Below are 26,137 nucleotides of genomic sequence, written 5' to 3'. Positions count from 1 at the left end.
ATCTTCATGAATCTAGTGACTGATTCCAACGAAGAATGCAGATAAAATACCCAAGCAGATCCCGAAAGATGAAAGAGATCAAAGGAATATCTTGGAGAAAAGAAACCCACACCCTAAGGAGAAGGGACATACACATACAAACACAAATACCCTTTGAAATCACAGATGAAAATCGGTCTTCCTTTTGGCATCTTTGTTAAGAAATCATGTCTCTGCTGTCACACACATTAAAAAACTAACAGACACCCCCCCACACACATCCAGATGTTCACGAATATTCATGATATGCTTCCAATTTGGTTTGGACTTGCTCTTGATTTATTTTTCATTAAGTTTCATCAGCTTCTGCTGGGGCCCATGAGATGGATGGCATTGCTGGTAGCACAAATTTAGAACATCTTCATATTCCAAATAATTGCTCCAGTCTCTCAAACTATTCTTTATACATAAATTACTTATGCACAGGTCTCAGAATGGCCAGAGACAGGAGCAGTAGCTTACTCATGAACCTAGCTTCTTAATACCATTCTAGAGTTGGTAAATTGAGCCTCCATTTCTAATACACAGATGGACATATCAAGGGAGAAAAAAAAGCAACAACCCAATTTTCTTTTTTGAGAAGTGCAGTGAAACACTAAAGGAAAGGCATGAGCTGTGTGCTGGGGTATATTGAGATGTATTTTCCAAAGTTACTCCATGAGCTGGTTTGTGTCCTTCCTGATACTGAATAGCTGAAAAGTCAGGATAACTGATGTGACCGCATCAATTTTTTTTTTTTTTTTTTTGAGATAGGGTCTCACTCTGTTGCCCAGGTTGGATTGCAGTGGTGCAATCTCAGCTCACGGCAACCTCTGCCTCCTAGGTTCAACCTCCAAAGTAGCTGTGACTACAGGCATGCACCACCATTCCCAACTCATTTTCGTTTTTTGGGTGTTTCTGGTAGAGGTGGGATTTTGCCATGTTGCCCAGGCCAGTCTCAAACTCCCAAGCTCAAGCGATCCACCAGGCTTGGCCTCCCAAAGGCTGATGGCTCATGACTAGGATTACAGTCATGAGCCATCACACCTGGCCAGCACCAAACAAATTTGCTCAACATTTTGCCATCTTGTTTTCTTCAACTTAAAATTCTTAAAACTTCCAAACTGAAAGAAAAGACAATCCCAAATGCAAACAAACTGCTGGAATGGGGGCAATGGTCTTCTAATGAGAGGGAGAGAGAGAAACCTCCCACTGATGTACATGATGATCCAGAGCTCAGAGCTCAATTCTTTTTTTTTTTTTTTTTTTCCCCAGACAGTCTCACTCTGTCACCCAGGCTGCAGTGTAGTGGTGCTATCATGGCTTACTGCAGCCTCAACTTCCCGGGTTTAAGTGATCCTCCCACTTCAGCCTTCCCAGTGGCCGGGACAATAGGCATGTGCCACCACGCCCTGTTAATTTTTGTATTATTTTTGTAGAGACAGAGGGTTTTGCCATGTTGCCTAAGCTGGTCTCAAACTCCTAGGCTCAAAGGATCCACGTGCCTCGGCCCCCCAAAGTGCTGGGATTACAGGCATGAGCCACCACGCCCTGCCCAGAGCTCAGTTCTTTCTACTGTTAGTCATTTCGGTGCACAGGAGCTTTGGTGAGAGATCAGTCTAAAATATGGACTGCGTGCGTCAGGAGGACAATGTCAGGTGTAGTGCATGACGACACCAGCATAGGCTCAGGGCCCTGCCCCAGCTGACTTCCAGGCTGGACCCTACAGGTGTCTGCCTAATTCCATTCCAGATGCCAACCTGCCTCAGGCCCCATGCAGGGTTCTGCAGAATAGATGGGCCACTTGGCTTGGACCACTCAGTCAGTCCTACAGTCTCAAATGTAGACTGTTGACATCATCGCTAAATGACATAGATACAGCTACAAAAACCCGCTCTGAGGGTCTGGAAATAAGCAAACATTCACTGCACTCCTTTACATTTTGTCTCACCTCAAGACCATACTGCCTCTAGCGTGCTACAAATTAACATTTTTAAATAGCCTATAATTAGCTTCTGATTAGCCTAAATAAATTACATTGTAATCTTCTGTGTTAAAAATGTATATAATTGTTAAATGTAAAGACTGAGATCACACTACAATTTTGGCAACCTGGTTTTAATATATTCCAGGCTCCAAAATGTCACCTGGCTTGGGCTTCATTCACCCTTTGAATGGTCCTGACTCCAAAAACAGAGATGCTCCTTTCCCTCCCAAGCCCTGGCCAAGTCCTGGCTACCTGCTAGGTTCTGCCATCAAAGTGGCCACTTTTAGGTGAGTTCCTAACTCTTCTCTCCGATTAGTGTCAATTTCCTTAACATTTAGGAACGCTGTCTGTTGTACGCAAATGGAAACAACAAAGCTCAGACTTTTTCCTTTTTGGCAAGTACTAGTATTTAAGTAGTATGGTAGTTTGTTTTTTTTTTTTTTTTTTTTTTTTTTTTTTTTTTGAGACGGAGTCTCGCTCTGTCGCCCAGGCTGGAGTGCAGTGGCACGATCTCGGCTCGCTGCAAGCTCCGCTTCTCGGGTTCACGCCATTCTCCTGCCTCAGCCTCCTGAGTAGCTGGGACTACAGGTACCCGCCACCGTGCCCGGCTAATTTTTTGTATTTTTAATAGAGACGGGGTTTCACTGTGGTCTCGATCTCCTGACCTTGTGATCCGCCCGCCTCGGCCTCCCAAAGTGCTGGGATTACAGGCGTGAGCCACCGCGCCCGGCGGTAGTTTGGTTTTTAATCCCCCAGGCATACTACCTTTCATTAAAGCAAGCAAACAAAAACCATTTCTAAATGCTCAGGAGCAAGAGAAAAAGAAGCTGAAACTCTGTAATCCCAGCACTTTGGGAGGTTGAGGCGGGTGGCTCACCTGAGGTCAGGAGTTTGAGACCAGCCTGGCCAACATGGTGAAACCTCATCTCTACTAAAAATACAAAAATTAGCCAGGTGTGGTGGCGGGCACCTGTAATCCCAACTACTTGGGAGACTGAGGCAGGAGAATCACTTGAATCCAGGAGGTGGAGGTTCCAGTGAGCCGAGATCACGCCATTGAACCCCAGCCTGGTAGACAAGAGTGAAACTCAAAAAAAAAAAAAAAAAAAAAGAAGCTGAAATTGTTGATGCACATTTGAAAAATCTAAAGCCCTCTCTATTCTTAGACTGTCATATCATGCACAACACAGCCAACCCAGCGGTTTCCACAAGTGCACAGTCTGCAAAGGTGTCTAGTGCCTAAGTGTAAGGATGGAAACACCTGAACTGACTGCAGGGTTAATAAAAAAAAAAAAAAACCTTCTTAATTACCAAAGGTATAGAATGCCAAGATCAAATCTGGCACCAAGAGATCTGTTGATGTCCACATTCACATAGTGCCATGTACAAAAAATGCTGACTAAATTGGAACTGGGCATTTGATTACAAATGTGACTTTGTCTGAGAGAGGCCAGAGCACAGAACTGTATTACCATCTGGCTTAAGATATAATGCCTCAGTGTATTTGACATCAAGTGTGTGAATCCCACAGCAGAATGGAGTTCAGACTCACCATCTAATGCCCACAGATACTGATCACAGTCTTCAAATCAACTGTAGCCCAAAGCTAGCAAATAATGTAAGTGAAGACAAAAGGAAACAGAACAAAAACAAATGCCATTTAGAGAAACCACAGGGCTTCAGCAGGATAACTCAGGATAGTGTAAGGCATGTGAGGCACAGTTCTCATTCTTATCCTATGGGGATGAGCATAAGAATTCAGGGACGACATAAGTCTTCTGTGTTTCTATGCTCTGGGGGCAGACCTGTGTTCCCTAAAAACAATGGTGACCTTGTAGACTGAGCTGGGCAGAATCTCACTTTCCTGATCATTTTCTTGAATATTCAGGAAGCTCAAATGTACAACAGGAAACCTGTTTCCCACATGCTTTGCTGCCTGTAGCAAATAACAAAAGAAGAGCAGTCAATGAAACCAAACAAAAACCCACACAGACCAGACTATGTGCACATGTCTGCATGAAGTCACATGAAAAGCAAGAACAAGTTCACCTTGGCCCAGCGGTCAACGATTGCGAAATGGCCATTTATTCTCTTTCTCCCTGTGAATAGTAATGAATCGTAATATTCTACTTTATCTTTTATATCATTAATAATCCAAGGACCTCTGAAAGAACAGCCTGCCTCTTTTTTCCCCTCACATCGTTTATGCCATAGTTTCTAGCCACATTTACCCCTCCATTTTTGACCTTGGCTGAAACTGTGGCCTCTCCCTGAAGTTACTCCCCACGGTCCACACCTCCCTCAACCAGGTCAGTCCTTCCTGTGCCTTCTGATTGGGAAGCCTGGGTTATCACTTCCTCTAAGGAGTCGTCAGGGACCCTCTTCTGTACTCCTGCACAGCACGGTAAGAGTATGTTACTTGCCTCACACCCCTACTAAACTGTGGCCTCTTTGTGGGCAGGGAATACATATTTCGTCTGTGATTCCGGAAAGGCAAAATCCCAAATAACAGACTCAATGCTCATTAAATATTTCAAATATATTTAAATGCTCAGTTGAATATTTACACACATGAATAAATTCAACAAATACTTATTGGGCACCTATTATGTGCTATGCACTGTTCTCTATGCAAGGGTATAGTAGTGACCAAAATAGACCGACAAAAGTCCCTGCTCTCAAACCAGGCAGGACCCACTGGAAGGGACAGGAAGCAACTTTGAAGGTGTTGGATGTGTTCTCTATCATGCTGGGCTGTGGGTGAGGTGGGTATATTCATTTGATGAAGTTATACAACTGACATTTGTGCATTTAGATGTATATAAGTTATACCTCAAAACAAACTTTTTTTTTTTTGAGATGGAAGCTCACTCTGTCACCCAGGCTGGAGTGCAGTGGTGCGATCTCGGCCCACTGCAACCTCCACCTCCAGGGTTCAAGCGATTCTCCTGCCTCAGCCTCCTGAGTAGCTGGGACTACAGGTGCCCGCCACTACACCTGGCTAATTTTTTTTTGCATTTTTAGCAGAGACAGGGTTTCACCATGTCTCTATGTTTGGACAAGCTGGTTTCAAACTCCTGACCTCAGGTGATCCACCTGCCTCAGCCTCCCAAAGTGCAGGGATTATAGGCATGAGCCACCATGCCCGGCCAAAACAAACTTTTAAAAAACATAGTAATCAGCAGGGCGAGGTGGCTCAAGCCTGTAATCCCAGCACTTTGGGAGGCTGAGACGGGCGGAACACGAGGTCAGGAGATCGAAACCATCCTGGCTAACCTGGTGAAACCCCATCTCTACTAAAAAAATACAAAAAACTAGCCGGGTGAGGTGGCGGGCGCCTGTAGTCCCAGCTACTCACAAGGCTGAGGCAGGAGAATGGCGTGAACCCGGGAGGCGGAGCTTGCAGTGAGCTGAGATCCGGCCACTGCACTCCAGTCTGGGCGACAGAGTGAGACTCCGCCTTCAAAAAAAAAAAAAAAAAAAACATTAAGTGTGAGTGGGGTGTGAAGATGAAACGATGGCAGGATGCTGCTAGCTGTGGATGTGGGTAACAGGCACAGGATGTTCACGATATTGTGATCTTTATAGATGTTCACATTTCCAACATAAAAAGCTATAAAAAATCCCTGTACTCACTTGAATAAATATTAATGAAGTACAAGTAATGGATACGCTTCAGCATTACTGTGGGGATTTTTCAACTCAGAATAGAAAGGAAGGGAAAGAAATCAACAGTTACAGTCACTTATGATGAAACAATTTTTTTCATTTATGCCTCTAATAACTTTGAGATACTTTACCCACATTTTATAAATTGGGAAACAGAGGCCAGGGCCAGGTAAGTAAAACAACCAGAATTTGAACCAAGTCTGTGACTCCCTCAACCTCTTTCCATCAGTGTTTCTTACACCCTCTTGCTCACTGCAACAAGCCCAGGTAAGGACTCTTGCTCCAGCTTGGAGAGGGGGCGGTACAGCCAAAGGAGGCTCTGACAATTAGCACCGGTCACAATGGACACTATTCTTATTGCCTCTGTCTTGATCCAGAACTATATTTGGAAGGTTTAAGTTATTAAAATTGCAAGGAATGATAAGTCATTCTTACACCATTAACAATGGTTCTCTTTCTTTCTTTCTTTTCTTTTTTTTTTTTTTTTGAGATGCAGTCTCACTGTGGCACCCAGGCTAGAGTAAACTGGCATGATCTCGGCTCACTGCAATCTCACCTCCCAGGTTTAAGCGATTCTCCTTTCTCAGCCTCCCAAGTAGCTGGGATTATAGGTGCACACCACCACACCTGGGTAACTTTGTATTTTTGGTAGAGATGGGGTTTCACCATGTTAGCCAGGTTGGTCTTGAACTCCTGACCTCAAGTGATCTGCCCGCCTTGGCCTCCCAAAGTGCTGGGATTACAGGTGTGAGCCACTGCACCCAGCCAGCAATAGTTCTGCTATGACCTTTCACAGTTATAATATGCAATGTTTTTATTGACATTCCCGGTCCTTAAAGACCTCAGTGCATCTCCACCTGGGCTCCTTTTTCCTTGTATTCACACAGTCATGACAACAAAGTGGCACAGAAGCTGGGCCAGGTTTCAGCTGCTGATGAGTATGTCATCATCAACAGAGTGCTGCTGGAGGTAGGGACTTCTCTCAGCTCCGTGCCACATCAACAACTGCACAAACTTGTTTTCTGCCAATACTCACACAGATTCCACCTCAAAGATGCTGAGGAAGCTGATACTGCCAGTAACAGAGGCCACCTTGAGTGTGTTCCTTTCCTGACCACGGTGTCACTTTGACAGATGTCAGACTTAGCATCATTCGAGTTGGGCCATTATGGACTTGGAAAGCTACTAGCATTTCTGATTGCAGCTTCTCCCAGCCAAAAAAACACATGGTGCCCAGGGATTGTGCCAAATGTGGAGAGATATGGGCAACTTCCCTGCTGTTCACAAGCACTAATGTCCCAATCCCCAGCAGAGGGAAAGGCTGTGGTCCAAACACATCATTCCTGTAGGGCCCATTTGGTGCTAAATAAAAACTCTCACCATAGTTATAAATGTGAATCATAATATCTGTTTCTATTGTTGAATTTTTACCCATCTGTACTCTCTGTTGTCTTCATCAAAACTAATTGGCCCCAAAGACACTTTATCAAATGCATTATTCCAGTCAGGATCCAGGTGATTACGTCCTAGAGAAAGAGCTTGACATCTAGTCCAGAAAGTTAATTACTAACATAATTATCAAAACCTTTTGTTTTTCAGGGTTAAGTCAAGCAACTCGGTGGGCTGAGTGCCCTTTTGTTTTGTTTGTTCTCCAGTTGATACATAATTAGCTCTTAAGGACAACGCATTTTTTGACTTTTTAAAGTCAAACACAAATATCTAAGTATTCTATCTGTAGACTATTTCTTCAATCTCCTAAATTCACCCAGAAGATTTAGAATGAAGCAAAGCCATAAACCAAGTCAACCCATCACCCAAAATTTTCTGTCCCCAAGGCTGTCTTCTAAAATGACTTTTTCTAGAGCAGACACAACAAATCTAATGCTACTTTTTCCCTATAAAATGTCTGAGACTTCTAACATGTTACTGCATATTTCCTCTTCTGCTTTTAACATTATTTTGTCTCAAAGCCATCTTGCATTCAGCTTTGACAGGGCTGCTGACAAGCATAGAAAGAAACTGACTGGTCGCAGTGGCTCATGCCTATAATCCCAACTCTTTGGGAGGCCGAGGCAGGTAGATCACCTGAGGTCAGGAGTTTGAGACCAACCTGACCAACATGGTGAAACCCCATCTCTACTAAATACAAAATATTAGCCAGGAGTGGTGGCACACACCTGTAATCCCAGCTATTTGGGACGCTAATGCAAGAGAATCACTTGAACCCAGGAGGTGGAGGTTACAGTGAGCCGAGATTGTGCCAATGCACCCCAGCCTGGGCAACAAGAGTGAACTCCATCTCAAAAAAAAAAAAAAAAAGAAAGAAAGAAAGAAAGAAATAATTAAGCTGCAGGTCCTCAGACCTGAAGTTGCTCCAACCAAGCAGCCAGGAGGGAAAGCATATTGTTTACTTATCTGAAGGCAGAATTGAAAGATTAGAAATATATGTAAAATTCTAATGCAATAAAAGGGAACATGACAGACTGGAAGTCACAGCATTTCAAGGAAATGAGTCCCCAGGAAGAGTCAAAAGTGTTAAGCACTGTGAGAGGGAACTTTCAGGAGGCCGATAGCGTTGTGTCATAGCCTAAATGATGACTAGCCTCAAAACACATCTAACATGGACATCTAGACTTCGGAGCCATGTGAGTGACACAGGAAACATCCAGCACCTAAACCCGATCCTTGCCAGTTTTAGAATTTCCCTTTTCCACTGCAACTTGTCTGGAATTTCATAGAAAGAGAATCTGAAGGCTGGATGCAGTGACTCACGCCTGTAATCCCAGCACTTTGGGAGGCCAAGGCAAGCAGATTATCTGAGGTCGGGAGTTTGAGGCCAGCCTGGCCAACATGGCAAAACCCCATCTCTACTAAAAATACAAAAATTAGTCGGGCATGGTGGTGCAAGCCTGTAATCCCAGCAACTTGGGAGGCTGAGGCAAGAGAATTGCTTAAACCCAGGAAGCAGAGGTTGCAGTGTGCTGAGACCATGCCATTGCACTCCAGCCTGGACAACAAGACCAAAACTCTGTCTCAAAAAAAAAAAAAACAAGAGAGAGAGAGAGAGAATCTGAATATGCCAATTTGGGGTCTTACTCGCTAACTACAAATTTTTTTTTTTTTTTTTTTTTTGAGATGGAGTCTCACTCTGTCACCCAGGCTGGAGTACAGTGGCAGGATCCTGGCTCACTGCAAGCTCCGCCTCCTGGGTTCATGCCATTCTCCTGCCTAAGCCTCCCGAGTAGCTGGGACTACAGGCGCCTACCACCACGCCCAGCTAATTTTTTCTATTTTTTAGTAGAGCCAGGTTTCACCATGTTAGCCAGGATGGTCTCGATCTCCTGACCTCATGATCCGCCCGCCTCAGCCTCCCAAAGTGCTAGGATTACAGGCGTGAGCCACCGTGTCCGGCCGCTAACTACAATTTAAAGAATGAACAGTCATGCTTCCAGTCTGGCTTGAATCAGCTCCCATCAACTTTACCCACCACCAACTTCTTGTACTTTTGATGGGAACTAATTAAGCTCATGTGGTGTTTTTTTCCCCCACATTGTCTTCTGCGGTTTTGGAACAGAGCACACCAAATTAGCCCCACCTGTTTGAATGAGAAGGCGGTTATTTATCCCACCGATGGGCAGACTTTCTCTCCTACCTAGAAGCTGCCTTCCAAGGTTCCCAAACACCATGGGATGACGATAGTAACCCCAACTCCTAACCAGCTAGAATCCTGAGAAGAGCAGTTTAGTGTTGTGTCAGTGGTCCATCTTTCGCCAGTTCACAGCAATCATTTCCTCAAGCACAGTAAAATGTCTAAGGAGGCCACAGAGTCCTACCAGACTATCATTAGAGGCAAGAGTTACAACATTCTGGCCAGGCATGGTGGCTCACGCCTGTAATCCCCAGCACTTTGCGAGGCCAAGGTGGGTAGATCACCTGAGGTCAGGAGTTCGAGACCAGCCTGACCAACATGGAGAATCCCCATCTCTACTAAAAAAAAAAAAAAATTAGCCGGGCATGGTGGTGGATGCCTGTAAGCCCTGCTACTCGGGAGGCTGAGGCAGGAGAATCACTTAAACCCGGGAGGCAGAGAGAGGTGGTGGTGAGCCCAGATCACGTCATTGCACTCCAGCCTAGGCAACAGAAGCGAAACCTCATCTCAAAAAAAAAAAAAAAAAAAAAAGAAGAAGAAAAATTGAAACATTCAAGAATTCAGGGCATTATGCAATATTTAAGTTGTCCTGTGGTAATCTTGCCAAAATGAAAGTATTTTTTCATTAACTATGCTCCAACAGGAGAGCCTAATGAATTTTAAGAGTGTGGGAGTCTTTTGACACATAAAGTTACTTTCCAAAGGAGGAAATAACCCCAGCATTCACACATGTCAAGGAGCAAAGTTAAAGGAAACAAGCCATTGACAGTGCTGCCGCCCACCTGGGCCAAGGCGTCAGGCTCCCGAGGTGATGGCTTTCAGCCCCTGGATGACACTTCTCAGCCTCAGTCAACTTTAACTCCCATCCCTGCAACTACTAAATTGGTGAACATAAAAGAAAGAGAATCAATTAATATTTGGCAGTCATGATATATTGTGACTCCTGATCCAAGGAATCTTTACGTGGTTAAGAAAGTAAATAACAGTACATAAGAACATCCTAGTCTCACAGTGGAAACAGATTATGTTCACTTACAGAATATACAGCAGGGGTACCCAACCCCTTGCTGGGTCTCTTATAAGAGAGGAATCACAGAACCCTTGTATATAACATAAAAATAATTATTAACAAAGAATTCTCTGTTCTTAATTAGTTCTAAATTAGTTACTTAATTATTATTTGTGTGTGTGCTTACCCTAAGTAGACAAATAGGAGGTAGAAGGAGGATAAATAAGGATTCAATTGAATCAGCAGTTTTCAATTTTTTTTTTTTTTTTTTTTTTTCCCGAAACGGACTTTCACTCTTGTTGCCCAGGTTGGAGTGCAATGGCGCGATCTTGGCTCACCACAACCTCTGCCTCTCAGCAGGTTCAAGTGATTCTCCTGCCTCAGCCTGCTGAGTAGCTGGGATTAGAGGCGTGTGCCACCACGCCTGGCTAATTTTATATTTTTTAGTAGAGATTCTCCATGTTGGTCAGGCTGGTCTCCAACTCCCGACCTCAGGTGATCCACCAGCCTCAGCCTCCCAAAGTGCTGGGATCACAGGCGTGAGCCACCGTGCCCAGCTCAGTTTTCAAACATTTTTTTAAAGGTTGAGGAACTCTGTTAGTTAAAACATATCCATGCAGCCCCCACTATCTGAGATGGCTCAAAAGGAACAGGTCTGGATGAGGAGATACAGAGGGTTGAACATTTTCCTCTGCTTCAACCCCATTTCTTGAGGAGGTCCTGAGGTTGGCATAATGAAACAAAACTATTTGAAAGGCACGGAACTAAAGTGAATCCAATAGTAAGATATTTACACTGAGAAATGCAGAAGCTTTTATGATATTTTATAGCAAATATACAATTTTGAACTACTAGTATACATAAAAATTAAATATATAGCACCTACACTACTTAGTTACTGTTTATCACATACAAGGCCAAATGTGCCACTGACTATACACATAAAGGTTTTCACAAACAGCCAAATTTATTTCAATGCACCTGAGTGAGAGGAGAACATAGCCATGAAAGATGGTGATGACAAGGAATTTCAAGGACAGGGAATATGAGCTACAATACAATGTTAAGTAATAAAGGAAGAAATTTTTTTTAATATATAGATACAGCATTGTTTCACTGATTTTATATATATTAAAAATATGATTTTTTATATATATATAGTGTCTTTAGGCCGGGCATGGTGGCTCACGCCTGTAATCCCAGCACTTTGGGAGGGGTTTGGGAGTTCGAGACCAGCCTGACCAACAAGTAGAAACCCTGTGTCTACTAAAAACACAAAATTAGCCGGCCGTGGTGGTGCATGCCTGTAATCCCAGCTACTTGGGGGGCTGAGGCAGGAGAATCGCTTGAACCCGGGAGGCGGAAGTTGCGGTGAGCTGAGATCGCACCATTGCACTCCAGCCTGGGGGACAAAAGCGAAACTCCATCTCAAAAAAAAAAAAAAAAGCGTCTTTAGCAGTGGACTAGTTTTGCTGATTTTTAAATGCCCACAAAAACATTGGAAGGATACCTACTAAAACATCAATGTGATTATTGCTAGGTGAGAGACTACAGGCAATTCATTGTTCCTTTAAATTTTATGTTGCTTTCCAAAAGAAAAGAAAAAAGGAATGAAGAGGGGGGAATAATTAGCCTAGACATCCTTTGGGCTTAGAGTCAATAAAAAATGTAGTATACACTGGTGAATAGTAAAAACATACTTTTTCCTTAAGTTAAAAAAATAAAAATAAAAATAAAAATCTATTCTTTTAATGAATGCAAAGGTTCAATCCTATTGCTCCAGCCAACACTCACTCAGTTTGATATCCGCAGCAGAACTGGGTCAGTCCTTTAGGGATCTGAACTTTTTACCCCATACTAGTGCAGTAGCCTACAGATTGATACCCCAGGAACAGCTAGCACTGGGAGAAGGACCAAGGAGAAGCCCAAATTGGAGCAGCTCTGCTCACAAAAGCATATTCTCAGGATTCCCACTCACCACATCCAGGTCCTGGGAAACCCGCCGTTTCCGCAGCTCCTCCATCCTCTCGCACACGTCGGAGAAACAGGTGTTGTAATAATCTGCATACTGCTGCGCCAGGTCATCGATGTTTCCCAGCGAACCGTCCTGAAGGGGTAGAAAAACAAAGGCAGTCAGGTCAGTGCACCCGGGAAAAGCCCACAGCCATCAGACCTCCCTCTATGCAGAGTTTATTGTAATAAAGGCCGGTATTTAAGCGGGAAACATCAAGTGCCAGGTTGTTTCACCTACAGGATCTCCTACTCCTCAGGGCAGCCCTCTGACAGGGGCCTGTTTTTTCCCCACTTGTATTGATGGGTAAACAGGAGCTCAAAGAAGTTGAGCGACTGCCCACAAATCCTGGGACTAAGAAGCACAGAGGCCAGCTTTCCAACCTGGGACGGTCTGGTGCCAACATCAGGGTCTTCGACACCCATCTCTCTGCCTGCCTAGCAGGGCTAAGAGAGGAAACACCAGGGAAGCACCTTCAGCAAAGGCACTGTGTGAGGAAGAGGCTCCTAATGCCCAGTGTGGCCCCTGGCCTGCATCACCACCTCCTGGGAAGCTCATAAAAGAGACAGATGTCAGGACCCCTCCCAGGGATTCTGATGGGAGCCTGAGAATTCAAGAACTGGCAGAGAATAGAATCTGAGACAGATCTCACTGCACCTCTCAGGAGACCCTCAGAAAAGTGGAAAATCTTTTTATTCATTAGTCATGAGTATTCATCAATATTCATTATTATGGTCATTAATATTCATATTATTCATTAGACTTATTATTCACTAGGCATTCCAAATCCAGGTGCAAGAGTACACGTTACAAATTCACCTGCATAAATAAGTAAACATGTCACTTGTTTCTTCCCCAAGGCAAGTGCCACGTAATTGCTCTAGAGCTCATTCTGAGCTTCCCCCCAGCTCCACTGAGCCTTGTACTGGTTAAGTGGCCTTAGGTACGTCTCTTAACCTCCGAGGAACACTGAATAATCACAGCACCTACTTCAGTGAGGACTACTGGAGTAACATGTGTGAGGCGCTTAGACCTTAGCTGGCTCATGTAGTCCACCTGGCATGTAGTAAGTGCTAAAAATCTCTCACAGTGTAATACTCACTGCAAGATTTTGTTCCACATTATAGTCTTCCTTTAGAGCAATGGATTCCTAAATACACACCTGAATACACACAGGGTGGATGACAGAAATGCCTTGTACATTTGTAAGTTATGCCATTTCTTCTATCCATTCACTCATTCACAGAAAGACCTCTCCTCCAGCTCTTTTTTTTTTTTTTTTTTTTTTAACCTCCCAACATTCTGCTCTTTGGTTTAAATAAATGACTTTACCAAGACAACCAAGGAAAATACGACTTTTAGATCACCTAAAGCCACACACACATTTTCCATTTTACAGACTGCTAGCCAGCCCTTCAGTTATTTAACGTTGGTGCACTGCCCATAGCAACACACGCCTAACACTGCAAAGCAGGCTTAGATGCAAGCAGCGCTTGCGAGTTGGATTTCTCCCAAAGCCTTTCTGCTAAAGACCTACACCCTGGTCAGGAGGCCTGGGGCAGATCAAGGATCATCTCTACCCTACTTCTGCATTCACTGAGTTTACAGAACCAAGGGAGAGGAGAAACCGAAACGGGAAAAAATGACACTTTAGAAAGCTCCTTGCTTCCCCACCAATAACACGTTCTGCGTTTGAGCTGATGGCCTCAAAGTTCCTAGCACAGTGTGGAGACAAGAAGGCCAGGAAGATCTTTGAATGTGTCTGGACAAAAGTCACTCCTTCACTACAATCAGTCTTGTCTGTCTGAGCCCACAGTCTGGACTGACACAGCAGGCAAGGTGGGAGACCCCCCCCCCTCTTCAAAATGTCATCTACTGTCAAGTGTTCAGTAGAAAAACAGCAAAGGTCAAGACGGAATCTGCTGCTGCCCCTCTAAGGACACACACCGTGGCGCTCAGCTTCCTGGCCTCTGCTGTACTGCCTCCAGGAAAGGAAACTGCCTGAAAACAGAACCTGGGCCGGGCGCGGTGGCTCACGCCTGTAATCCCAGCACTTTGGGAGGCCAAGCCGGCGGGTAGATCACCTGAGGTCAGGAGTTCGAGATCAGCCTGGCCAACATGGTGAAATCCCATCTCTACTAAAAGTACAAAAATTAGCTGGGCATGGTGGCACACACCTGTAATCCCAGCTACTCGAGAGGCTGAAGCACAAGAATTGCCTGAGATCAGGAGGCGGTGGTTGCAGTGGGCTGAGATCCCACCACTGTACTTCAGCCTGGGTGACAGAGTGAGACTCCATCTCAAACACAAAACAAAAACCCAGAATCTGTCTTGGAAGAAGAGGGAGCCAGAACAGAATATCTTAAGGTGAGGTTCCTGAAATACAGCATGATAAACTGATATTAGGATCCTGAGGATCCTCCGACTCATCACAACTCAACCACACATGCCCCAGGATCACAACTCGACCATTTCCATCTACGGCCTCCCGATGGCCCAACTTTGCCCAACCTGCCACCCAAATGACCTTGCTAAAAGATCAGATGGAATCTTCCCCACTGAGATCCTTTCATGCACCATCACCCATCCTACAATATAAACCCCAAATGTACCAGTCTTTCAGTAACCTTCATCTGCGGTCCCCACGCCCTCCATGCAGTAGGGGCCTGAGAGCACCCAGAGAGCAACAAGCAGTTCCTCCTGGAGGCTCGAAGCAGGCATTCTCCCACGCATCCCCCATAACCCCATCAACACACACCCTGAAGAGGACTGAGGGAACTCCTGGAGGAAACTTTAAGAGAGAAGGAGGGCAGAAGAGCAGCTCCCATGGGGGCGTGGGTTCTGACCACCAGCTCCTGACAGCTGTGACTAGGAGAGCAAAGGGCCAGCCCCTGGGAGGGAAGGGCTCAATGCCACAGCTGCCTCAGCTATTTGAGCACCTGGGGCCAGGTGCCTGGCTCACGCCTGTAATGCCAGCACTCTGGAAGGCCAAGGCAGGCAGAGACCAAAGAAGCAGCAAATTCTGCAGCGGACACCAGCTGGGTGTTTTCCAGTTCAAATCTGACACTACCAAACTGGAGACAGCCTCATAACCCACAGGCTGAAGGCTCAGTCCCAGAAGACTGCTCTTCACTTCTGATGCCAGAAGCAAGCTCCAGGTTGTTTTCCCTGCTACAAATTGGGGTTCCCACGACCCCCTCTTGGGGCTCAATTAATTTGCTAGAGTGGCTCGGAAAACTTGGGCAAACACTATACTTACATTTACTGACTTATTTTAAAAGAATTCACCAAGGATACCAATGAATATCAGGTGAAGAGATGCATAGGGCAGAGTACTGGGGAAGGGAGTTGGAGCTTCCCTGCCCCCTCCAGACCCTCCACCCTACACAAACCTCCACGTGTTCAGCTATCCAGAAGCTCCCAGAACCCAGGCTGTTGGGGTTTTTATGGAAGCTTCATTACGTAGGCATGATTGATTAAATCAAAGGCCACTGACTAGCAGCTCAACCTTCAGCCCCTCTCCCCTCCCCAGAGGTTGCGGCTAAAAGTCCCAACCCTCTAATCCAACCTGGGTCTTTGCTGTGACCAACCTCCATTCTGAAGCTACCTAGAGTGGCCAGCCAGCAGTCAACTCATTAACATACAAAAAAACACGCTTATCACTTTGGAGATTCCAAGGGTTTTAGGAGTTTGCCAGAAAACAAGATTAAGACCAAAAATATATTTCACAATATCATAAAACCAACAAGAAGCCAACTCTTCAGTTCTGTTTTCCCTACGAGTGAAATTCTCTATCCCATTCCCAATCACTCAAAACTCCCCCAGTAATCTGGGGACCTGAAAAATATATTTGTTGCTCCTGAGGAAAAGAGCAGCTGTTCAACTCAACTCAGGCCAAAGAAAGCCAGCATTTCACAACCTACGATATGCCGTAATAGCCACTCCTCACTCCAGATAATAATTAGAACAGGGTGGCACAGCTGCTTTTACATCTTCCCAAATTACTTTCCAGATGTGCAGTAAGTCCCCATAGTTACCACTTCCATCAGTCTTGATGATTTAAATGCCAAGAAAGGCAACAGAATAGAAGAATGCATATGTGTGTTTTTAAGAGTGGGTTTTGTCTGCCATCCCACAAAAAGAATCCTTTACATTCCAATCAATGAAACCAACCAACCACCTGATGATTTTCTTTACCCACTCAAAATTCAGGCTTTACAACATGAAATAATAAGGATAATCATCATTTCTATGTTATATGGGGGGGGGAGGAAACTCTGGGAGCGATGGATATGTTTATGACGTTGATGGTAGTGGCATATACTTATCCCCAAACTCATCGAGTTGTATACATTCAATATGCACAGCTTTTTACTTATCAATCATACCTCAATAAAGCAGTCTTTAAAAAACCATGCTTTTTCAGGACTGTCTGACAATGTTTGCATTATTTTTATTCAGCTTGTTCCTTGAGATAGTTACAGACCTACTCCATAAAAATATTTAATTTTACTAAAAATACTTGCAACATGAGTCTGCAGGAAATTTAAATAATGCAGCTGAGGTTTCCATAGGGCCACATGCTGCATCTTTATGGAAACACAAAATCTATGTCTGAGTCAGCATCCCACCATACTAATGTCAAGCACTGATGTTGCAAAATAAACTTGTAACTATAATAAGACTTTAAATCATCTCTACACTTATTATAACATATATCATGATTAAAACACTGAAATGGATTCTTTAATAAGACTTTAAATCATCTCTACATTTATTATAATAAATATCATGATTAAAACACTGAAACGGATTCTTTTTTAAACCTTTTAAGGTGTTCAGAAGTTTCTGGTCTGGAGTTCATTGCTTGCCTCATCTGTTTCACTTCTTTCTTATTTTCTCTCTTTGGTTCTCTGGCATTAAGCTTAAGCAATATTAGTTCAAGTTTAGGTACATGGGAAAACTTTATTTCCTCAAAATAATTTTTTGAGAAAATTGTGAAATTTTGAGTCACATGATATTTTTATGAGAATTTTCCCACCCCTTTCTTTGAAAACAAGAAAAGAGATACATGCAGATTCAAGTTCTCTTTCCTTGTTATTACAGAACCTGGTCACAGCATCTGTCCATGTATATGACAATCCATTTCACTTGCGGCAGATTTAAATTAAATCTATGGAGTCATCACCCATGTCAGCTCAACGGACAACAAACTTCTATAACCTTCCCCCAAAGCCACAGAGCACCTTTGTCCCAAACACCCGTCTTTCATACAACCAACATAAAAAGACAGAGATAAGAGGCATTGTACCGAGCAGGGTGGACTGCTGTTGCAATTAAGGAGAAAAGACACAGAGCACTGTTCCCTCAACAATTGGTTTCACAGTATTTCTGAGATTTATCCCAATTCACTTCTGTCTCTGGAAAATGGAAAACCTAAAACTACTATGAAAACAAAAGGCATTTGTATCATTACTTTTGTTATTTCTGCTCTTCTTTCCCCAGATGTCACTTCCAGTTTAGAATAAGTTGACAGACTTGGGAGGGGAAAAAAATAAAAAGAAAAAAAAAAAACCATTTGAAAACATCAGGAGATACAATGTGATCTGTTGCATGCAGATTGTATGCAAACGAATGTGTGATCCTCCTATTTTATGTATCTGTAAAGTTTTCCCCAAGGGAAAACTCTTGTGTGTTGCTCTAACTCCCCAAAGTTGACAGAAAGACACTGTTGCTGTTGACTCATTTATTGTTTCTTTACCTTTTCTGTCCTTAATAATAAGTACATATATAATTTATATAATATAAATTGTTATGTTTATATTGCTCCTTGTTTGAAGAGGGATGGATGGAGATATATACATCCCCTCCAAGCTAAATCCACCAAAAAAATAAATCACTATGGTACAATGAAACCTAACTGATTTTTTGAATGACTTCTCAAAGTGTTTCCACTCTTAATTAGCTTGTTTAAAGATTTTAAGGCGATAAACACTTTTAGCAACCTTTCAGGTGAAATTGCTACAACCATAAAAATGCCTTTAATTCTGGTTTTCTTGTTCAGCCTCATTGAATCTGTGTAATGTTACTGTTCTCACCAGCTCTGTCATCACTTTCTGCCACATTGTCGTCATTCTGGAGAAATTCATTGACTGTAATAACTGATCTGAAATACTTTTCTCTGAGGTATCATTCCCAGTGTTTCTACAGACGGGTTGAGCTGGAAGTATAGTTTGTCTCAGGAAAAAGTTTTAACATGTAACAACATATGCCAGAGGGACGTATTAGGTCATGCAAATGGCAAGTGACGCCCCCGGGGGCACACCCATAGGGCAGGTGGCTGGAGTGGGGCTCATTTCATACCTTCCATCCCCTCTCTCCAAAAACACCCAGAACCGCCAGCGCCCACGTGGAATCCTAGCTTTGGCATACATGGTCATGGTGATGCTATTGCACATAGGTGGGTCCCGGTTACCACAAATCCCCTCCTGAAGAATAAATGGCCTCCCAGGAGGCAGGATTGACAAACCCTCCTCAGAGCTCTCTCAGCACCTGCTTCTAGGTCTCCAAATGTCTAAGGAAAAAAATAGGAAAAAAATAGCAGGAAAAAAATTGGGGGGCCGGGCATGGTGGCTCATACCTGTAATCCTAGCACTTTGGGAGGCCAAAGTGGGTGGATCACCTGGGGTCGGGAATTCGAGACCAGCCTGACCAACATGGAGAAACCCCATCTCTACTAAAAATACAAAATTAGCCGGGCATGGTGGCACATGCCTGTAATCCCAGCTACTAGGGAGGCTGAGACAGGAGAATCGCTTCAACCTGTGAAGTGAGCTGAGATCACGTCGTTGCACTCCAGCCTGGGCAACAAGAGCGAAACTCAGTCTCAAAAAAAAATAATAAATTGGGGCATAGAATCCCCCTTTATATATGAATATACATTACAGCTATGTACAGCTAGAAGCATTTATTAATATCAATTATATCTATGTATAGCTACAATTATTTATGTTAAAAATACACACCGGGCCGGGCACAGTGGCTCACGCTTGTAATCCCAGCACTTTGGAAGGCCAAGGCAGGCAGATCACCTGAGGTCAGGAGTTTGAGACCAGCCTGGTCAACATGGTGAAACCCTGTCTCAACCAAAAATACAAAAATTAGCCAGGCGTGGTGGCGGGCACTTGTAATCCCAGCTACTCAGGAGGCTGAGGATGGAGAATCACATGACCCCAGGAGGCGGAGGTTGCAGTGAGTCGAGATGGCACCACTGCACTCCAGCCTGGGTGACAGAGCGAGACTCCGTCTCAAAACAAAGCAAAACAAAAATGGGCATGTTAAATGATTTTAAAAAGGATAAATTAAAAGTGCCAAGTTCCTTCCTGTGCCCAAATGGATAAGCAACTGTAGTGTCATTCACTCTGCAGATCATGACCCATTAGGGGTTGCACGGGTCAAGGGTGGATCAGAGAAGCACAGCCGCTACGGGCAATGTGGGAGCTGGTGAAGCAGCCGGTACTGCCTGCTGTGCCTAGTACTAACTTAGGGTCACTCTAGGTCAGTCAGACTGGCGGTTATGAAGGAAGCTGGATGTGAATGACAGCAAGGACAAAAGAGAGCCCATGACACCACTGGAGCCACGAAGACAGCCGGAGTCCACTTGTGTTTCTCATCAACTCCAACCTTGACGCCATGGGTGACCCACAGAGAAGCTAACACTCTTCACAAGGGACCTGCACACATGGCCAAGGACACAGAAGGCAGGGATCTGGCGGGCTCTGGAGCTGTTGTGGGTTCAGATGCTGTCTCATGCCAGCAAGGTAAGCCAGCAGATCAGTGACACCATGTGGAAGCTGCCACAATGCCTGGCACCCTACACCAACCTTCAGAGTCTAAAAAATATGCTGCTGATTCACTTCCAGCTCCTAAATCTCACACAAGGTGTCTTTTGTGAAGGTCACTAACCCAGAACCATACCAGAAAGGGTGAACACAGTACAAGCCCCCACAGAGTATTTGGGTAAATTTAAACATTTGAGACTTGCATTTGTTTAAAGGATATCACATAGCATATCAGAAGAGCACAGAAGAGGCTGGGCACAGTGGCTCACACCTGTAATTCCAGCACTTTGGGGAGGCCAAGGTGGGTGGATTACTTGAGGTCTGGAGTTTGAGACCAGCCTGGCCAACCAAAATGGTGAAACCTCATCTCTATTAAAACAATTACAAAACTTAGCTGGGCTTGGGGGTGCGTGCCTGTAATCCCAGCTACTCAGGAGGCTGAGGCAAGAGAAACACTTGAACCCAGGAGGCAGAGACTGCGTGAGCCAAGATCATGCCATTGCACTCCAGCCTGGGCGACAGGGCAAGACTCCCTCTCAAAAAACAAAACCAAAAAAACCAACCCTGTTTCTACTAAAAATACAAAAACTAGCCAGGCATGGTGGCGGGTGTCTGTAATTCCATCTACTCCGGAAGATAAGGAAGGAGAATCGCTTGAACCTGGGAGGCGGAAGTTGCAGTGAGCTAAACTCGTGCCACTGCACTCCAGCTTGGGTGACAGAGTGAGACTCTGCCTCAAAAAAAAAAAAAAAAAAGCACAGAACAGAATGGAAAATGTTGAAGTACATCTCATGAAACTTTGTGTATATAGTATTGCATTTTATGACAATGTAAAATACAATCCTTCCAGTGAATCTCTGACAAAAGTTTGAAAGTCACTGATGGAAGGCCAGGCACAGTAGCTCACACTTATAATCCCGGGACTTTGGGAGGCCGAGGCAGGTGGTTATAGCTTGAGGCCAGGAGTTCGAGACCAACCTGGGCAACACAGTGAAATCCCATCTCTACTAAAATTACAAAAATTGGCTGGCTGTGGTGGCACACACCTGTAATCCCAGCTACTCAGGAGGCTGAGGCAGGAGAATCACTTGAGCCCAGGAGGCAGAGGCTCCAGTGAGCCGAGATCATGCCACTGCACTCCAGCCTGGGCGGCAGAGCAAGACTGTCTCAAAAAAAGAAAAAGTAAGAAAGTCACTGATGGAGTTTGCTTCCTAGATGACAGCCATGTGGGCCCACACTGTCTCTATTTTAGAACCCCACTGCCTGTGAGTTTCCCTGTCACTATCCACCCCTCCTTCTGAGCACACCCTTAAATGTAATTATTCCCCAAGGTCCTCTGCGTTTTTCTCTTCTTACACTCCCTGCTCCCTTGGGGAAATGTCATCTGTGGCAGGATGGAGTTAAAGCCGCTCTAACACTTTCCCTCTCCTCTACTTCCAACAGGCCCAGTGCAGACTGCTTGACCCTAGGATTCAGCAGACTTCAAACTGGTAGCAAAAATGTTATTACCAAAATCTTATGCATGAACTAGTCATCCCCAACTACCTACTGGGAAGAAATCTGAAAAGTTTAGTCTAAATATGAACAAACTCAGTTTCCTGACGAGAAAAAGGAGCAGTTCTCATAAAACAGATGAACAAGGAGGCCTACTCCACATCCCTCATGCAAAGTATATGCCAGCACCTCTGCACAGCACATCGATTGTCACGTATGATGAAGAAACTGAGGAAAGCTGTAACATTCGCTTGTGTTTATGCTCTTCAATCATCAACAGTTTATAGGATATTTCATTAATTCAAATAATATTTACTAAACATTTACTATATTCCGAGTGTTATGCTAAATGTTAAGTATACGATATAAAATCAAAAAACATGAATGTTTACTTCTACTGCACAGAAGAGCAAAGTGTGGCCATTAGTTTATTTTAATGCAGTCATATGGTTAAGTCATGAGAACTTGTTGAAGGGATTTACTAAGTTGTGTGCTTAATATTAGATCTCTTTGGAATGAAAGGCTCTGAAAAAATCCAATCTGCTGGCTATCAGTGGCTCAAAAGAGTATTACACAAAAACCTTAAGAACTTGAAAATGCGGAGAAAAGAATGGGAACATTGATCATTGGTTCTTAAAAAGTACAAGCATAGATTCAGACTCAAAATGGACATTTGGATTTAGCAGATGGCAGTTTTAAACTGAACTCATTTTCCATTTTTAATCTGCCCTGAGCTTAACAGAATCACAGATTTGAAAAGCAGCAGAGCTAATTGGGTGGGAATGAATTCACAATTTTAGACCACATTCACAGATCTTGATGAGTATGAATCACACTAAGTTTTCTCTGGCCGCCTTTTTGACACACAAACGTCAGGATGTGAACATTTTCAAGCATTTGACCAACAAGATCTGAATGTGATATAATCAGAATTTTAGAAATGAAAATATTGATCTCAGAACAATCTGAAATTTCTAGCAGTGTGGTTAAATGATGTACAATATTTGAGTCTTTGTGTTTTAGAGAAATGATAATCTGCCACAGCTTGACTAGAGAGTCTCACGGTGTGACCGTACTTGGTATGAGACTGAGCTTGACTCTGGCTGATTTCCTCACACAGCTCCTCGGTGCAACTGGTAAATGAGATGCAGGAGTCCAGACAACTTGATCAAAACTGACTGACAACAAGCATCATGCTGGTAACCATTTGCTTTTAAACAACTAAAGTTGAAGCAACTGCTTCTTGGTGCTATTGCCAAAATTCTACATTTTTAAGAACTGACAGGTAACACCTAAAAAATACTCTTTGCTTGGCACCTACGTTCCGCATCTCACAAATGGCTGCACCAGATATCTAGGACCTGCTTTAAATCCTGGGCCTGGGAGGGGTGGTGAATGCAGATATAGATGGAACAAGATCAGTGGTGATGGAACATAGCAGCTCTTTAACATATGCTCCCTACTTGGTATACATCTGAAATTTCCCATTGTAAGGAGTTTTTAATAGGTGGCTTATTTGTTCATGTGTTTGTTGTTACCAGGCAACTTTAGAGTTTATGAAAGCTGGGGCTGGATCTTATTCATTTTTATAACCTCAGTTTCTAACATTATTGCAACACCCAACACTTAGCAGTTACCTAATGAATATTTATCAAATGAATGAACAGATGGATGGATGGATGGATGGATGGATGGATGGATGGATGGATGGACGGATGGCAGTAGAGTTGATCCTTCTCTTTCCTGAGAGTGCCATAAAATTCACTCAGTAACTAGGAATTGACAGACTGCCCACTAAACCAGCATTTTTTTATATAATGGTGAGCTTCTAGTCACAATTCTTGTCCCTACTGACCTCACAACAGTAATACAGTCTAGTGAGACACTGATACACGAAATATATCATTAGAAACAATGGCAAATGAAGGTCTTAGGGAAGGGGGTAGGAAGATGTTCCAGACAGAGGGAATAACAAATGTAATTCCTCTGAGTCCAGAGAGACAGCCTAACCCGTTCCAACAGGTAAAGCTACCCTGGGTGACTAAAAGGTCAGAATGCAGAGGTGTGGCAGGACAGGGGACTGGAGAGACAGGAAGAAACCCAGGTTTGGTGATTCCTCATGAATTCAATAGCCATAGATATTTAAACAGGAATATAGAGGGCATGCTTTACATAAAGTACGAAATTCGCTGTCATACACTTCAATGACAACCAAACCACAGAGATTTTGAAAACTGTGGCCCTGATTTCATTAACTTTGCATCCACACAGAAACCTCTCAACAGAACAGTCAGTTGGCACCTGTGAATTGATAGTGCCTTGTCTCACCAGCTAGAAAACCAAACTAACAAATGGGGATACAATCCAAGAAGCTCATCCAGCCCTTGGCCAGCTCTGCTTCATTATATTTTTGTCCAGCTGTGAATCTTAATGCTGCTGACACCAATAAAGTGAACCATTAGCATGGTGTCTGCCTCTGTGATCCTTGGCAGCAGACCCGGTCCCACCTCTGTCATGGAAGAGGCTGAACAGTGAAGACAAGATTTAAATGATTTAAATCCACTGGGATGTTATTCCTCTTTTCAGGTATGGCCACAGTCCAACAGGCAGAGAAAAGCTTCACAGAAAAAGGGTGGCCTACATGACAAAGAATCATCAACCAGGCACAGTGGCTCACGCTGATAATCACAGCACTTTAAGCAGGCGGATCACTTGAGCCCAGGAGTTTGAGACCAACCTGAGCATCATGGTCAAACCCCAGTTCTACCAAAAAATATATATAAAAATTAGAAGGGCATGATGGTACACGCCTGTGGCCCCAGCTACTCAGGAAGCTGAGGTTGGAAGTTCAATTAAGCCAGGGAGGCAGAGGCTGCAGTGAGCCAAGATCGTACCGCTGCACTCCAGCCTGGGCAACAGAGTGAGACTCTGTCTCCAAAAAAAAAAAAAAAAAAAAAATTGTGGCTGGGTTCGGTGGCTTATGCCTGTAATCCCAGGACTTTGGGAGGCTGAGGCAGGTGGATCGCCTGCAGTCGGGAGTTTGAGACTAGCCTGGCCAACATGGTGAAACCCCACCTCTACTAAAAATACAAAAAAAAGTCCTCACTCCTCCAACAGGAAGGTTAAAATTTCTCCTATTATTTGATGGGACCAAGTTATATCACATGAGTGGCACAGAATCCCAACCTATTATAAAGACCTAGAATTTCAATACAGGGAAGGGCCTTAAATATGGTCTCATTTGACAAGTTCATTTCAAAGATGAATTAAGAGTAACCAAAGACCACAGGGTTTTGAGTGACTTGTCCCAGAAAACAGGAAACCAAGCCTCCTAAATCAAAGTACAGGGATTATTGATTTCTAATTATCTACATTTATTGCTGATAATTTTTAACATGTTGAGGGTCAAAGATCTTCCTGATTCCAAAGATGTTTCCCACACCAAAAGGAATAAAGGGAAAGTTCCTCGGTTCAATGGGCTTAATTACAGTCCCACAATCTTCTCATATCCTGACAGAAAAAAAGCAACTAAGATTTTGAAATAAAGATAGCCCATCTAGAAGGGCACTGAATACACAAGGAGCTTATCCAGAAAATCCTCAGCATTCTACTACCATCAAGGAGATCAGAAGGAAGGCCACTGCTTCCCTCCACAGGTTTGAGTTTCATCTTTTCTTTTTAAAAATAGGGTCTCACTCTGTCACCCAGGCTGGAATGCAGTGCTGCAACCACAGTTCACTATAACCTCAAATTCCTGGGCTCAAGTGATCCTCCCTCCTAAGGCAGCCTTCTGAGAAGCTGGGACTACAGGTCACGCCACCAGGCTCAGCTAATTTTTTGTATTTTTTGTAGAGATGGGAGTTTCACCATGTTGCCCAGGCTGGTCTTGAACTCCTGGGCTCAACATGATCCTCTTGCTTCGGCCTCCGAAAGTGCTAGGATTACAGGCACGAGGCACCGTACATGGCCTGGTTCAGGTGTTGTAAGAAAACAAATACAAAGGCCGGGCGCGGTGGCTCAAGCCTGTAATCCCAGCACTTTGGGAGGCCGAGACGGGTGGATCACGAGGTCAGGAGATTGAGACCATCCTGGATAACACGGTGAAACCCCGTCTCTACTAAGAAATACAAAAAACTAGCCGGGCGAGGTGGCGGGCGCCTGTAGCCCCAGTTACTCGGGAGACTGAGGCCGGAGAATGGCGTGAACCCGGGAGGCGGAGCTTGCAGTGAGCTGAGATCCGGCCACTGCACTCCAGCCTGGGCTACAGAGCGAGACTCCGTCTCAAAAAAAAAAAAAAAAAGAAAACAAATACAAGAGCAATGCTGCAGCCACGGAAAACATGCATATATTCATTCCCTTTGTCGTGATGAGCGCTTAGGATAAGTTCCACCCAGAAGCTAAAGGAAAACCTGTTTGTTTCTATTTACTAGAAACTATTTTAGAGCCCTTCATTCATATG

General features: G+C 44.0%; 1 protein-coding gene across 3 annotated transcripts in view; it reads right to left on the bottom strand.

The window, feature by feature from the left end:
• SASH1 (SAM and SH3 domain containing 1) overlaps positions 1-26,137 on the bottom strand; it is a 366,232-nt gene that overhangs the window by 150,954 nt on the left and 189,141 nt on the right. For all 3 annotated transcript variants that reach the window (XM_078001231.1, XM_028847194.2, XM_028847193.2), the window contains exon 2: positions 12,311-12,439. In XM_078001231.1, the coding sequence (XP_077857357.1) occupies positions 12,311-12,439 (129 nt within the window). The remainder of the gene's footprint in view (positions 1-12,310; positions 12,440-26,137) is intronic.

The sequence above is a fragment of the Macaca mulatta genome, chromosome 4, assembly GCF_049350105.2.
Source record: "Macaca mulatta isolate MMU2019108-1 chromosome 4, T2T-MMU8v2.0, whole genome shotgun sequence".
NCBI lineage: Eukaryota > Metazoa > Chordata > Mammalia > Primates > Cercopithecidae > Macaca > Macaca mulatta.
Note: the sequence above shows the minus strand (reverse complement) of the source record. Positions and strands in the feature narration are given on the sequence as shown.